Source organism: Carcharhinus amblyrhynchos, chromosome 3 (assembly GCF_965287045.1).
Source record: "Carcharhinus amblyrhynchos chromosome 3, sCarAmb.v2.hapA, whole genome shotgun sequence".
Lineage (NCBI taxonomy): Eukaryota > Metazoa > Chordata > Chondrichthyes > Carcharhiniformes > Carcharhinidae > Carcharhinus > Carcharhinus amblyrhynchos.
The window spans coordinates 21,172,041-21,188,740 of record NC_137326.1 but is presented as its reverse complement, the minus strand read 5'-3'; the positions used below and the strand labels follow the sequence as shown (position 1 = coordinate 21,188,740).

At 39.2% G+C, this 16,700-nt stretch overlaps 1 protein-coding gene across 1 annotated transcript in view; it reads right to left on the bottom strand.

Moving 5' to 3' along the window:
* Positions 1-16,700, bottom strand: part of slc6a1b (solute carrier family 6 member 1b) — a 46,717-nt gene that overhangs the window by 11,954 nt on the left and 18,063 nt on the right. Inside the window, exon 12 of the mRNA XM_080181937.1 lies at positions 12,060-12,162. Coding sequence (XP_080038063.1) covers positions 12,060-12,162 — 103 coding nt within the window. The remainder of the gene's footprint in view (positions 1-12,059; positions 12,163-16,700) is intronic.

The following is a 16,700-nucleotide window of genomic DNA, read 5'->3' as shown; positions in this document are numbered from 1 at the left end:
ACAAGCCTAGACCTGCAATTATATAAAAGCTACCATTATCCGCCTATTAGTTGCACAGTATGACACCCCGTTAACATCAGTTCAATCTGATTCTGGTCATGTTAAGGTCAGCTAACAGGGAGTGTTGCATTTTTGCTTGAACCTATGCTTCTCAAACAATTTGTTTTTAATGGCCTTGGTATCATAGAGTACCAGGGTACAAGTGTAGAATATAATTGTGTAGAGCTTCTTTCTCCATTCTGTTAGCAGTGGTGACAATCTGTTTATTTTAAACATGTCGGCACCTTGGCTGACCTAGGAACAAAAATAGGCTGTACAGCCCCATAAATCTGTTCTGCCACACTATTAGATCATTCCAGATCTATATATACCTCAGTCCCATTGACCTGCCTTTGTTTATACATCCCTGGATATATTTTAATTAATAAAAATTGATCTAACTTAAGCCTGAAAACTATGGTTAACTTAGCATCTGTACCTTCTTGGGAAGTGAGTTCCAGATTTTGATGTCCTTTTGTATGAAATAACACTTCTTGATTTCATTTCTGACTGGTCCAGTTCCAGTTTTAAGATTACGCCCTTTTGTTCTGGATTCCCACAACAGAGGAACCAATGTCTCTCTATCTTACCCAATAAATTCCATTATCATTTCAAATACCCAGTCTCACAACCCTCCTTCCACACAACCCAGTGTCCCAGCTATCCCGTTTATTTGTGCTCAAAGACAATTAATGCCCCTCATCTGTTTCTCTTAACCTTAACAATGAATTTGACATTAACACACCTTAATAGTGTTATTTAAAAAATACTGACATCTGATCCTTCTAAAGTCAGGGAGCCCAAGCCAAATTTATAAAAATATAAGAAATAGGAGCAGGAATAAGCTATTAATCAACCTCTCAAATCTGCGTTGCCAGTTTACAAGATCACGGCTAATCTGATGTTGCCTTAACTTCACTCTCCTGCTTTTTCTTCATAACCCCCTACTTCCTTTCCAATCAAAGATTTGTCTAACTGAGCATTGAATTTATTAAATTAATCTCCCCCCAGTGGTGGCTGAGGGGACAGAATTCCTAACATTAACAACCCTATATAAGAAGCAATTCCTTTTCCTTTCTCTCTTAAATGGGAGACCACTCATTTTGAAGCTGTGCCCCTCGTCCTAGTTTCCCTCATAGCGGAAACATTCTCTGAGCACCTATCCTGCCAAGCTCACTTAGAATCTTATACGTTTCAATAAGATTATCTTTCATTCTTCTAAACTCAGATGAATATAGGCTCAATCAGCTCAAGCTTTTCTCATACAACCGCCTCTTTATTCCAGAAATCAACCTGTAAATCTCCTCTGAACTGCCTCCAATGCAAGCATGTCCTCCTTAGGTAAGCTGATCGAAACTGCACATAGTACTCTAGGTGTGGTCTCACCAATGCTCTGTACAGTTTTAGCAAGACTCCCTAACTCCATCCTCCTTGCAGTAATGGTCAACGTTCTACTTATTTGCTGTACCTGCATGTTGACTTTTTTTGGATTCATGCACAGGAACATTCAAATCCCTCTATACTGTAACATTCTGTAGTCTCTCTCCATTTAAATAATACTTTTCTATTCTTCCTGCTAAAATCAACATTTTTCACCACATTATATTCCATCTGTTAATTTTTGTCTGTTCACTCAACCTATCTATATCCCATTATAGTATCCTCTTCCCAACTTAGTTCCTTACTTAACTGTCTATCTATCAGAAAATTTAACTACAATACAATGTGTCCTTTCATGGAATTATTAATATTGATAATTAATAATTGAGACCCCAGTGCACTCCTTTGCACTATCTGAGCCTCTCTGGCTGAAATTTAGCCTCTCTGGCTGAAATTTTCCAGCCATTCCCGCCAAAAGGATCTTCTAGTTCCACCAATGGCGACTCCCTGCTGTGGATTTCAGCGAGAGAGAGTGCAAACTATGGGTAAATCCATTGAGAGAGGCAGGACTGGAAGATTTTGACACCGGTAAATAGCTAATAGCTGGCTGACACCACTACTGTAGAACATGCCGCTGGGCTTGGGAGTGCAGGGGAGGGTGGGGGGAGTGGGGGGACAGAAAATCCTGGTTCCCATTTCCTGTTGATTCATTTATCCTTTAACCATGGTGATATTTCACTTTAACCCCATAAGCTCTTATGTTGGACAATCTTCCACGGGGCACCTTATCAGTTGCCTTTTGGAAGTCTAAATACAGTGCATCTATGCATGGTTCCCCCTTATCCACTCTATTTGTTGTATCCTCAAATAACTCTAATAAGTTTGTCAAATATGATTTTCTCTTCATTGACTTTGATTGTATAATGATTTTCTAAATGTCTTGCTACATCCTCTTTAATAATGGACAGCATCACTTTTCCAATGCCAGACATCAGGCTAACTGGTATATGATTTCTACATGCTTTCTGACTCTGTCCTTTCTTGAACAGAGATGTTTCATTTGTGGTTTTCCAGTTCACTAGAGCCTTCCCAGAATCTAGGGAAGTTTGGAATGTTACAGCCAAAGCATCTTCTTTTTCTACAGTCACTTCTGTTAAGACTCTAGGATGATGATCAAGAGGTCCAGGAGATTTATCAGCTCCATGTCCCACTGGTATTCCCATTACTTTCTCCCCTATGACAGTGATTATTCAAAGTTCCTCCAATTTTCTCTTGATTTTCAATTGTATTTAGGATGCATTTTGTGTCGTCTTGTGTGAAGGTGGATACAAAATATTTGTTCAAAGCCTCTGCCATATCCACATATCACATTCTTAATTGCTCAGTCTCACCCTCTAAGGACCAATGTTCACTTTCGCTACTCTCTTCCTTTTTGTATACTTGTAGAAACATTCACAGTCTGTTTTTATATTTCTTGCTAATTTTGCATCACACTCCAATTTCTCCCTCTTTGTTAATTTTTAGTAAATCTATGCTGATATCTAAAGCTTTCCCAATCTTCTGGTGTAAGAAATCAAGGTCATAGAATCACAGAATTCCGACAGTGCAGAAGGAGGCCATTTGGCCCATCGAGTCTGTACTGACCACAATCCCACATAAGCCCTATCCCCATACATTCACTCTAGCTGGTCCCCCTGACACTAAGGGGCAATTTAGTATGGCCAGTCGACCTAACCCGCAGATCTTTGGAGTGCGGGAGGAAACTGGAGCACCCGGAGGAAATCCTCACTGACATGGGGAGTGCAAACTCCATGCAGACAGTGAACCAAACCGGGAATCAAATCCAGATCCCTGGTGCTGTGAGGCAGCAGTGCTAACCACTGATATTGCTCATATCGGGGTAAGTCTTGACACTGTGATTATGTAAAATGGGAGGGGTTGAGTCAGAAACCTGCTTTGCATCTCTCTGTATTTTGACTTCAATGGAAATTAAGATGGAGAGAGATATGAAATGAACTCACTATCTCACTCACTATCACCCATCCTTTCAATGTTGTACTCTTACAAGCTACAGCCATGATCTATTTGAATGTTGGAACAGAGCTGGGGGGCTGGATGGCCTACTCCTGTTCTTATGAGAATCTACTTAATTTATTTTTGGCTACTGAGTTTGGATTTAGGATATGTCTACACAAGATAGTGAGTTCACCAGATTGATTCCGGAAAGGAAGGTGTTGATGTGGGAGGACACATTAAACAGTTCGGGCTTGTACTGGCTGGAGTTTAGAAGGTTGAGAGGGGATCTGAAATGTAAATGTAGACCAAATGTATCCTCTTATGGGGCAATCGAGAACAAGAGGTCACAGGTGTAGATTGAAAGGCTGTAGGCTTAAAACTGAGATGAGGAGGAACTACTTTTCACAGAGGGTAGAGAATTTGTAGAAATCACTGCCCCATAGCGTGGGGGAGTCTGAATCACTGAATAATTTCAAGAAGGAGATTGATATATTTCTAATAAAAACGGATACGAGGGAACAGGTGGGGAGGTGGATTTGAGATCAGGGAGAGATCAGCCATGATCTGATTGAATGGCAGAGCAGGTTTGAAGGGCTGAATTTGCCTACTATTGCTCCTATTTCCTATATTCCTATGTTTCAGGTGGTATCAGGGATCAGTGCTGGGTCTACTGTGATTTGTCATTTATATTAATAATTTGGATGAGAATATAGGAGGCATTGTTAGTAAGTTTGCAGATGACACTAAGATTGGTGGCATAGTGGACAGTCAAAAAAGTTATCTCCAATTACAATGGGATCTTGATCAATTGGGCCAGTGGGTTGACAAATGGCAGATGGAGTTTAATTTAGATAAATGTGAGGTGATGCATTTTGGTAGATTGAACCAGAGCGGGACTTATTCAGTTAACGGTAGGGCGTTGGGGAGGGTTACAGAACAAAGAGATTGAGGGGAACATGTTCATAGCTCCTTGGAAGTGGAGTCACAGGTGGACAGAGTGGTGAAGAAGGTATTTGGCATGCTTGGTTTCATCAGTCAGAACATTGAATACAGGGTGTCTTGTTGAAGTTGTACAAGACGTTGGTAAGGCTACACTTAGAATACTGTGTGCAACTCTGGTCATACTATTATAGAAAGGACATTATTAAACTAGAGAGAATGCAGAAAAGATTTACTAGAATGGTCCCGGGACTTGATGGATAAGGAGAGGTTGGATAGACTGGGACTTTTATCTCTGGAGCGTAGGAAGCTGAGGGGTGATCTTATAGAGTTCTATAAAATAATGAGGGGCACAGATCAGCTGGATAGTCAATATCTTTTCCCAAAGGTAGGGGAGTTTAAAACTAGAGGACTTAGGCTTAAGGTGAGAGGGGAGAGATACAAAAGTGTCCAGAGGAGCAATTTTTTCACACAGAGGGTGGTGAGTGTCTGGAACAAGCTGCCAGAGGTAGTAGTAGAGGCAGGTACAATTTTGTCTTTTAAGAAGCATTTAGATAGTTACATGGGTATGATGGATATAGAGGGATATGGGCCAAATGCGGGCAATTGGGATTAGTTTTGGGGCTTTTAAAAAGGGCAGCATGGACAAGTTGGGTCGAAGGGTCTGTTTCCATGCTGTAAACCTCTTTCTGTACATGGATGAAGATCTTTTCCTAGAATGTTCTACACTATAGCTTGTACAGAGAAATTGCCTATTGTCTTCTGTGAGTAACACATGGATATTGATGTAATTTCTGAGCAGAGATGGACTTGCTGGATTCTGCCATTTTACTAGCACCCACTTTGGAAGAAAAATCATAGCTCCATTTCAACAGATTAATTGCTTGGAAAATCTTATCACGTACATCCACATCGCTACATCATCATATTCAATTTTTCATTGGGAATCAACTATTTATTTTGCTAGATTATTTCCAGGGATGATAGGATCACCCTATGATGAGAGGTGGAGCAAATTGGATCTATGTCTTCTGGAGTTTAGAAGAATGAGGGTTATTGAAACATATAGGATTGTGAATGAGCTTCACAGGGTCAACATTACAATGCTGTTTTCCTTGGCTGGGTAATCTGGTCCCAAGATAAGGAGGTCAATCATTTAGGACTGAGATGAGAAGAAATTACTTCACTGTTTGAAATTCTCTACTCCAGAAGGTTGGGGATGCTCCCTTGTTGAAGACATTTAAGGCTGGGAGAGGCAGATCTTTAGTCCGTTAAGGAATTTAAGCGATATGGGAAACAGGTAGGGGAATGGAGTTCAATTTCAAAATCAGTCACAATCACATTGAATGGCACAGAGTACTCAACGTATGGTCTACTCCAGCTTCTATCTCCTGGGTTCTTGTGTATTTGTTTCCCCGAAGCATAATGAAATCTTCATAGTCACATTGTAAATATATTTTCACTTGTTTAGCATTTCTTTGAACCTTCATTTTCTAATGCAGACTTGCCTCTTTGTAGAGGATCATTCACTTAGCAATCTTCTGCAAGATTACGCAAAGGAGCTTTGATCTGAGACTTGGAATTAGGATTTCCAACACTTGGCAGACTGCATAACTGATATTTTCTTCACTTAGAGACTCTTGCATTCATTTATTGGGAGATCAATTGGTGTGGTGAGATTGGCATATTGGGAATTGCTACAAATCTCTAGATGTCATCCAATGTAATTGAAGTTATAAAGTTGAATAATCATCAACATTTGTCATTGTTGTATTTATCATATGATCCTTTGGGATTTTATATCCTTTCATTTCTGATAGTTTCTTGCTCCTGCAAGTCTTTGTTAAAGGAATGCAGGGCCGAGATGCAGTTACATCGACAAATTGGAAGAAATAGTGTGGAGACTTTCTCTGGACCTGAGTTTGACAGAGAGCTGCCCAACAATTCATTTCACATTGATCGTGTTGGTTGTGCAGCTTTGCAAACTATTGAACTGATGAATAAAGGCTTCTTCTCTGTCACTGTTACATATTCTTCTTTTTCCTGTCATTATTCTTTGCACTATCTTCTAAAATGTCAATAACATCAGTCTCTTTAGTGCTATATGACACAATGCTGGACTGTGTATTATCCAACACTGTGATACATAACATCAACCATTATAATAAAAGTTTCAGTAATATAGTTCTATGCAAGACCAAAAACCTCAGGGCCAACTTTGATCCGGTCAACCTCCTTAATGTAATCTTCACATAGGATCCCTAGAGTACAGAAGGAGGCCATTCAGCCCACTAGCCAACAACCACCCACCCAAGTCCTATCCCCATAACCCCATGTATTTACTTTCTTAATTTCACTAACACTAAGTGTTAGTGAAATTTAGCACGGCCAATCCACCTCAGCTAAAATCTTTGGACTGTGGGAGGAAACCAGAGCACCTGGAGGAAACCCACGCAGACATGGGAGAACATCCAAACTCCAGTCACCCGAGGGTGGAATTGAACCGGGATCCCTGGTGCTGTGAGGCAGCAGTGCTAACTACTGTGTCACCATGCTGCACACACTGTTGCTGAATTTAGGATATCAACTGTCATGGGCCTATGTGCACACTTAATCCTGTCTGCCTTTATCCCTCCGACCCACTATGATCTGTCAATTTTACTGCAACCAATTAATAATTTCTGTTCCAATATTTTCTCTTTGCTGAAAATTCCACTGCTTATTTGAGTTCAGACTTTATTCAGTTTTTTTTTCCCTTTAAGTTGTCAGCTTACTGAAAATCTAACAAAAAAAAGGCTACTTTCTGCTCTATGTCATTCCTGAACAAATCTTCAGTGCTGATAGAAATTTGACAATTTGCATAAAGGCTTGTTGTTAGGCTTGCATTGGCTGCCACTGTGGTAGTGAAGAATTATCCAGCAGAAGGAATTCTTTCTATCCAAGCCTTCATTCTGATTAGAAACTTTGTCGTGCATTGCCATTCAGTTATCTGTGCTGTTGCATAAATGGAACTTACATATTTACACAAAAGGAGAACAGATTGCTCTCATCACTGCGTACTTTTTAAATGTATTAATAATATCACTACAGGTGGAGACCGGAACAATGCTTCCCCAAAGATTTGAAATACCAAGTTTAAAAAAAGCTGCTCTAATAAAAAGGTGGGCTAAATGTTACTGGTATCAACACTGAGTTGAAGAAACTGCAAGGTATTTTGATCATCTGCCATGTTCCTTACTTTTCTTCTGTGGAGAATTGACCCCCTTTCCCAAATTACTTCATAAGTGCTGGAGGAAATTCACTGAACTCATTTATCTGACTATCTAATGAATACACTGCTGCCAAGATATAATGATGGACTAGATTTCTAGGGCCAGATTTGAGTGACTATCATTTTTATTTTGAAAACTGCTATTATTGTGAAGTTTAATTCACTAGAAGTGTGTTCTAATCTTTCACCTCCTCACATTTGCATTTGTTTAAGTATTGGTGGTTATTCCATAGTATTGGTAATTGGAGGTTAGGCTGTGTTTTAATGTGCATCCAGCAGCAGCCATGCCTCAGGTATTTACACTCTCTCAATGTGTAACATTTTGCCCCTTTTCTCCCATTTTATATCTTTAGAGAGTGTATATGTTTGTTTTCTCCCCAGCCTCAAGAAAGCTTATTTCCACTTTTCCCTCTGATCAGTGCAGTTTTGGGGTACCTTCCTTTCTTTCCTCCTGAATCTCTAGTGCCCACTTTTTTATTTATTAGTGTCACGAATAGGCTTACATTAACATTGCCATGACATTACTGTGAAAATCCCCTAGTTGCCACACTCCGGTGCCTATTAGGCTAAACTGAGGGGGAATTTGTCATGGTCAATGCACCTAACCAGCACACCTTTCAGACTTGGGAAGAAACCGGAGCATCCGGAGGAAATTCACGCAGACATGGGGAGAATGTGCAAACTCCACACAGGCAGTGATCCAATCCTGGAATTGAATCCAGGTCCTTGATGCTGTGAGGTAGCAGTGTTAACCATTGAGCCACTGTGCCACCCCATTGATGTTGTAGGCTGAGCTGGACTGTTGAAATAAATAAGGTCAGCCAATTAGAGTTGCAAAATAATGTTGGGGGTTCCTATGGCCTGTCCCTTCCCTCCTTCACTTTGTGTCTCTAATTTGGAGATTTTGTAGTCAAGTTTTCTCTCTTTATTTTTGGAAATGGAGAGTTAATTATTTTTCTCCCCGCAGAACCCTGGTGATTTTTATTTTGAATTACCAGAGCCTTAAACGTCCTTGGGACATTGAGGTAACATTTGGTCTGGAGTTCCAAAGATAAGTGAAGGATGTAGGTTCCAAGAATGGAAATCACACAAATAGCCAAGGCTTTGTGGTGTAGGTAAAAGTTGGTTATGACATTGAAGTTTGGCAAAGGTGAACCTTGGGAGATGTTTGTCACATCACCATGGGTCTGAGGGCACATTACCATGGGTGGGTGGGCAATTCACATGGATGCTTAAAAGTACTTGTGGAAAAAAGTAAGCCCATGATTTTATGCAAGGAGAATTGTGGTGAGATTGATCCTGATGCAATATTCGAGTGTTTTTCTCAGTAAAATATGCTTGTTTTCTTGCTGGACACCACTAGATTTAAATTGTTGAGGTCCATAGATAGATTGTCCAGGAAAAGAATATTCAATAAATATTTCCTTTCATTTTTGTAATCCTTGCACTGTAACTCGTGTATGTGAACAATTTCCAAAGCATTCTCTGCTGCTTGTTGGCAGCTTGTGGGAAAAAAGGAATGTTTGATCAGTTCAAACTCTTTGGGGAATTCAACATCATGACAAGTTTTCCTTTGGTTTAAAGTATAATGGCTTTGATACTAGGAACAAAAGCCAGCAGTTTGGCAAGAACCTTTATCGAATGCCATTCATCTTGCTTGTCAGATCTTTTCCAACTGTTGGAAGTAACAATTTAACCCTCAGCAATTGTTATTTATTGTCACGTTGTATGTCACAAACTAATTTGTTTGTGAATTAAACACATAAGCGTTGCTTTGCTCTAGCGATGTTGAAGGTTGAAGCAGCTTCGATATCCAGTTGAATCATGGACAGAACATTCTTGCCATTTGAAATGACCACCTCCTTCTACACTGGATATAAACCCATTCCAGAAACACAGTTGGAATCAAAAATGTGGTGGTCACGAGGAAATGAGTACACAATACATGAACGAAAGGTTGCATCTTTCCACCTTATATTACCACCTTCAAGATGAGCTAAGATGCGGAAAAATACTACATCATCTCTTGAACATGGTGTGTAATGTTGATTAACTTAAGGTTATCATTTACAAAGGTGGCAGGATACCGGATAAAAAGCACAAGATTAAAGAAGTAAATGTGCCAGGCCAAGTGAAGTCCACTGCATTCAAGCAAAATTAAATCCAATCGTCTCAACTCCTGAGTTCCTTGAGTCAGTCAGAGAATCCTCTTTCTTGGTTGTTCATTTTTATGCTGCCAGATTTGATATGGGTTGAGAGGATGTCAGCAAATGTAAATGATTATATTCTTAAACTGGGAAAATGTTGGAAGTGGTCTTGTGGCCAAAATAAGGACGTAGGGTCATAGAATTCAACGCAAATCCAGATTGCAGTTGGTCCTTCAATATTAAGTCTTTTGTTTTATACAACTTGAAAAATGGTCTGAAACATTGATGCCGTTTTTCTGGTTGCCTGATAGTCTGTAATGGCATCAAGTTCATAGGGGTTACTTTTGGCATCAATAGCAATTTATTGAGTTGTTTTTTTTTAAATAAATTGCTGTCAGACACCAATCTTTTTGATTTTTGATCCAAGCTAAGAAGCATCCACGCTGAGTTCCTCAAGTGTCTTCTTATTACAGTTGTATTCAGAAATTCTATTTCATTCCAAATCCTCCGACTGAGATTTTTGCATGCTATAGCCTTTAATAAATCCTCTTGTGAAAAAAGGAGTGAAATATCATTGGCCTTCATAATTACAACCTGCTGAAATGGTTGAGCGATGGCTAATACTAACTAAACATCAATACCAACTGTTGACCATTGGTTAGACCAGGGATATGCAAAACTGTAGCATCTTCTCCTATCTTTGAATACTATTCCAAGAGGATTGATGATGACTATGTTGGATGTCAAATCAATGATCAAGTATGTGTGTTTCTCATGTAGAGTAGATTGTCTCCCATGCTGAGCATATGAACATTTCCTCCTTTGTAGTGTTAATCAGCTGCCACTACAGTTAGAAATAATTGTATGTACAGCCTTAATCTGATATATGGTGGTATATTGATCCAATTGTTTGTGGTGGAGAGCGCCAACTCAGCTGCCTGCTTTGACAATGGCATGTGATCTACTCTTAGCTGCTGATTGGACCAACTTTATGAGACAAAGGCAGATGAGAAGAGTTGCAAAGAGAATGCCCAACAGTAATGTGGTTCCAACACAATTGTTTAACATTACCCATCATTTTCTTCTATGCATATAAAGACCAATCTTTGTGTCAGATGACTAGTATAGTGTTGATGCTATCTGCTGCCTGCTTATGAATGTCTAATAATACTGTCATTTGTTCTGCACATGTATAAAAATATAAATACATTTGTCTTAAAGACAGCGTAAAGAATATTTCAGAAAACTGATTGAATTGTGATCATCTGCTAAAGGTTTGAATTTACTGTAATCTAATGAATCTTGTAACTGTTCAAACAATTCATTTCTTTAGAAGACAAATTTGATGCGGTCTCACAAAAGTGGCGGAACTGTTGCAAAATTGTACAAAAGAAGCATATTTTGGAAATTAGAAGCTAGGCCTTTTCTGGTTAAATGTAGTGAAAGTGTATTTATTAATATGTTGTATGAGGAAGCGGGGGTTAGCTACATGAAATATTTGGTGTGTAGTTAGATGTTGGACAAGGAAAGGTTGGTCAAGCCGGGAATGATTCCATTGGCATTTCGAAAAGTGAGGAGTGACTTGATTGAAGTATATAAGATCCTGAACAGTCTTGACAAGATGGATGTGGAAAGGATGTTTCCTCCTAGGAAACTAGGGGATACCGTTTTAAAATTAGGAGTCACCCTTGTAGGACAGACATGAGGAGATTTTTTTCTCTCAGAGGGTTGTGCGACTTTGGATCTCTGCCGCAGAAAGCAGTGGATGCAGGATTATTGAATATTTTTAAGAGAGAGGTGGATAGATTCATGATAGGCAAGGGAATCAAAGGTCAGAGGGAGTAGACAGAAATGTGGAAATCGAAACACAACCACGTCAACCACGATCTTATTGTATGAGAAAGCGGGCTCAATGGGTCAAATGGCCTATTTCTGCTCCTTGATCGCACTTCTGCATGTTTTTCTGATTGTGCAGTAAAACAAACCCAATTACATAGCTGAACTTTGGTTTCCAAATTGTTTTAATAACCTTTTGCAGAATCTGTGCGAGCTAGAGCTGCAGGGAAGTGACATGATATCAAGCTATTTGATACTGAATGGATTTGCCTTGCTGAGTTGGGTCATGGGGTTGAGCTGTTTGTTGCAAAGAATGATTGTAACCTCCTGACAACTGAAGGGAAAAATGTTGGCGTCTTTCACTTAGGCTCAGATACTTTTAACAGAGAAGTTTTATGATATAAAAGTAAATCAATGTTTATAATTCTTACCATAGCACCAAGATATTGAGACGGTCTCAAAGAAAACAAGAAAGAGCAAAGACATTCCACTAGCAGAGTAGTAGTCAAAAAGTTTAAAGACATACAGACCACCCTGGGGGAAAAAATGATAATACATTGCTTTAGATAGCTTTTCAATTTTTCAATCTTCATCATTCATCAGCATCTCCTAGTTGTGCACCAATTGTGGATTATAACTGACACCCTAATCGCATTTCTTTACCTACTCTAAGTATAATTGGCAAATTAACTAACCTGATAATAGCTGTTCTGTGGATAATTCTGATTAAAATAAGATTGCAATATGTGCACAGCTTCACATCACAAAAGAAAGATTACCATTAATGTATTTTGTACAATCACCTTGATAAATTTTAAACATGCTTCAGGTGCCTATATGCGTAAGCACAGAAGCGTTATTAGCCCCATATGATCTTACATAGTAACTAACAACATTGAATCATTATCATTTTTCTCTATCGCACTTCCAAGGGAAGAGCTCAGAAGAATAATACACCTGCTAAGTATGGCTTTTCAAACATTTCAAGTTCTAAATTAATCAGTTACATGTAATGTTCGTAGCAAGTTACATTTAAGTTGGGGTGGCACGGCGGCACAGTGGTCAGCATTGCTGCCCCTCACAGCGCCAGGGACCAGGGTTCGATTCCCAGCCTGGGTCACTGTCTGTGTGGAGTTTGCATGTTCTCCCCTTGTCTGTGTGGGTTTCCTCCCACAGTCTGAAACATGTGCAGGTTAGGTGCATTGACCCGAACAGGAGCCAGAGTGTGGCGACTCGGGAAATTTCACAGTAACTTCATTGCAGTGTAAGCCTTACTTGTGACTGATAAATAAATAAACTTTAATAAACTTAAGTTACTCCTTGAAAATCCTGTATAATAAATTAATAATATAAATGAATATTGGTATAATAATGACCAATTCTGTGTACTTCCACCCTGACTGGGACCCGGGTTCGATTCCCGACTTGGGTCACTGTCTGTGTGAAGTTTGCACACTCTCTTTGTGTCTGCATGGGTTTCCTCCGGATGCTCCAGTTTCCTCCCACAGTCTGAAAGACATGCTGGTTAGGTGCATTGACCTGAACAGGCACCGGAGTGTGGCGACTAGGGGAATTTCACAGTAACTTAATTGCAGTGTATAATTATACTACACGTTTTATTTTCAATATTTTCAGTATTCTACTGAAATCAATTAACCATTAACCTTAATTTCAAGTGTATGCCCTTAGTATAACAAATCAAATGTAATGGCAAAGTTTCGCTTGGGCATTCAAGACTAGCTTTTTAAATGTATATATGCTACAAATAGCATCAGAAACCAGCAATAGGAAATGTTCAAGCAGGAGATGGAAAGGGAGCAAACTGGGCACATTGTATGAAGGAAAAGATTGTTCTGTGGCTAGTTCAGAATCAGATGTAAGGTATATCAAAAACAAATGTGTTCCATGAGTAAATGGAGAGATTAACTTAAATTTGAAACTGAAGGAGCAGATATGAAGATTGCTTAATAAGAACAGCTTGATTGGTAAGATTTCAAAAATACTTGAAGATCAGAGATAGCTAGGTGTGTAGAAGCACAGTTCACTACCAATATGGCACAAGTGGAAAAGGCATAGTAAAGTCAGACAGAATATTTGATTTTATATCCAGAGGCACAGGATTACACGTTAAGGTAGTCCTTTGTGGTTAGGCCTTGCTGGACTATAAGTAGGATTTTAGTCACCTATTGTAGGAAGGAAATAAAAACAGTTCACAAAATATTTCACCAGAGGTGAGCTGTTACAGTTATGAAGAGAAACTTAAGAAGTTAGGGATTTATAACGGAAAATTAGAAAGTTGAGGAGTGACTTGAACAAGATCTTCAAGATTATGAAGGGCAATGATCGGGTAAACCGTAACAATTGTTTCTTTTGGTCAGTGTGTAGGAACAGTGTGGAACAAATTTAAGCTAATCAAAAAATAATTGAAAGCTGGGGAGAAAACATGGGTGGCACGGTAGCATGGTAGTTAGCACTGCTGCCTCACAGCATCAGGGACTTGGGTTCAATTCTGGCCTCAGGTCACTGTCTGTGTGGAGTCTGCACATTCACCCCATGTCTGCATGGGTTTCCTCCAAACGCTCTGGTTTCCTCCCACACTCCAAAGATACGTTGGTCAGGTTGATTGGCCATGCTAAATTGTCCCTTAGTGTCAGGGGGACCAGCAGGGTACAGTGTGGCGTTGCGGGGGTAGGGCCAGGGTGGGATTGTTGTCAGTGCAGACTCAATGGGCCGAATGGCCTGCTTCTGCATTATAGGGATTCTATAATTCTAAGATTCATTCTATGAAAACAAACTTTATAAAGAGAATAATTTGATTGTCAAAAATGTTGCCACAATTAATTGTTAAAATAAAGTCACTAAATGATTTAAAAAGGGAATTGACAATCGCAAGATATGGAGAAATGGTATGGGAGGAGAGTAGTATTAAAATAGATATACCTCATGCTGGGAAGAAACATCAGCGAAAACATTTTGGATCGAGTTGACTATTTTAGGTTCTACAATAAAACCTGGTGCATTTGGTTTGAAAATGTGACAGATAAGTTTTGTGTACAGGTTTTGGAAATGTGAAAAGTTGCTTAAAGCATTTTACTGCATTTTTTTTTGACAGTTCTGAAATCCGGCAATTTCTTTGGACTCCATATCAAATTCTCACATATTTAAAATATATATGATGTAAGGGAAAAATGTCTTTGAACTGCCCTTACCCCAGTCTCAGCAGAAAATGTAATGATCCACTAGTGCAATGTGGCTATTGCCATGTCAGTCTAATTGGCGTTGTCAATCACTGCATCAGCACAGGCAATTTATGTGCTGTGGACTCATTAAGAACCAGATTTACAAAATGCAAGCACGTTTTCTTTGGAATCCTCACAGGAATAAAACTTTTGATGTTCATTCTAACCAATTAAAGAGCAGTTTAATAATCCTCTTTACCAACCAACTGCACGTTTGACACTAACCTCAATCTAAATTAGGAACAGTAAACTTTGTTAATTTTGACAATTAGTTGATCTTTTGTTAAAATTACAATAATAAAAATAATGTGTTTTCAATTTATGTCATTATTGGCGTCTTCCCAGGTTCATCTCATGGGTTGCATTTCAACTATTCACCTCATGGTGGACAGAATTTTCCGAGACTATATTAACGCACAGAAGAATCTTAGCAAGGCATCCTGCAGTTTCGCAGGCCAGTGCAACAGAGTGCTCAGAAAATTCTGCCTATTATTTAGTTAGATCATCCAGTGAATCTGTTTTTTTTTAAAATGTTTTAGCTGGATTCAGGTTCTGTTATTGTTACATATTGTTTAAATTTGAAATTGTTTGTGGCAGGATTATCATTGTGCTTCTTATGAGAAATTGTAAGAAGTCTCACAACACCAGGTAAAGTCCAGCAGGCTTATTTGGAATCACGAGCTTTCAGAACACTGCTCCTTCATCAGGTGATGAAGGAGCAGCACTCTGAAATCACGAGCTTTCAGAACACTGCTCCTTCATCAGGTGATGAAGGAGCAGCACTCTGAAAGCTCGTGATTTCAAATAAACCCTGTTGGACTTTAATCGGGTGTTGTGAGACTTCTTACACTGCCCACCCCAATCCAACACTGGCATCTGCACTTTATGTGAAATTGAATGATGCACTGCCATTTTATAATGATACCAGATAAAATACAATTATGCAATTAATCAGACCCTCCCCTTTAAAGTCAGGAAATCCAACTACTGTGAATAAAAGATCCTGAATCAGTTTGAGATTAATTATTGTTTGCAAGAGAAGTTTGAAGATTTCTTCGTAAATCTCCATCTCCTAATCAGGAGAAACTGTCTGAAATAACAACACTTCTGTCAACACATATATTTGTAGCTTCCAAATGCAGGTGTTGATTTTTAACTTTTGGCGTAAAATAGGTAGTTAATGGGACAGTGGCCTTTGTCCTGAGCAAAAAGTCAAAAATATTTTGTGGCTTTCTTTTGCATCATTCCAGTAGGCTGCATATACTAAAAGCACTCCAGTGCAACTCACTGGATGAAAAGTACATTAAATTGGTAGATTCCAACGTCAGAATGAGGGGAATGATAATGCATGGAATGGTGACAAAGTGGAGTGTTTTAGCGGGGCCTTTAAACTCAGCTGATTAAGTTGCTCAATGCCAACACAAAGGGTCGAACCGCGTTCTACTTGTCCATCAGATTGTGAGCTGAAGACATACATTTCATAGGTTGCCAGCAATTGTGGTAAAAACAAAAGAGGTCGGCAAGCCAAAGGCTCTCACTAAGATGGTAATGGCTGGAGTGTAGCTTAAACAGAGCAATAAGTGACCTGATTACATTTCTGGCCCGCTACTGTCCCATTTACATAAAGCTGTTGCAATTAAACCTAGCTCTGTAACATCCAAGATGTCATATATGTGCATAAAAATAAGATTCTTGTGAAGAGAGGCATTGTTTCAATTTCAGCTGAGCCAAACTCGTAGTTGAATAACCACAGTAGCAAAATATTACACTGTATCTGTCACTTTTTCAGATGGGAGTCAGCTTAAAAACAGAAACATCATCTTTAATACAGTT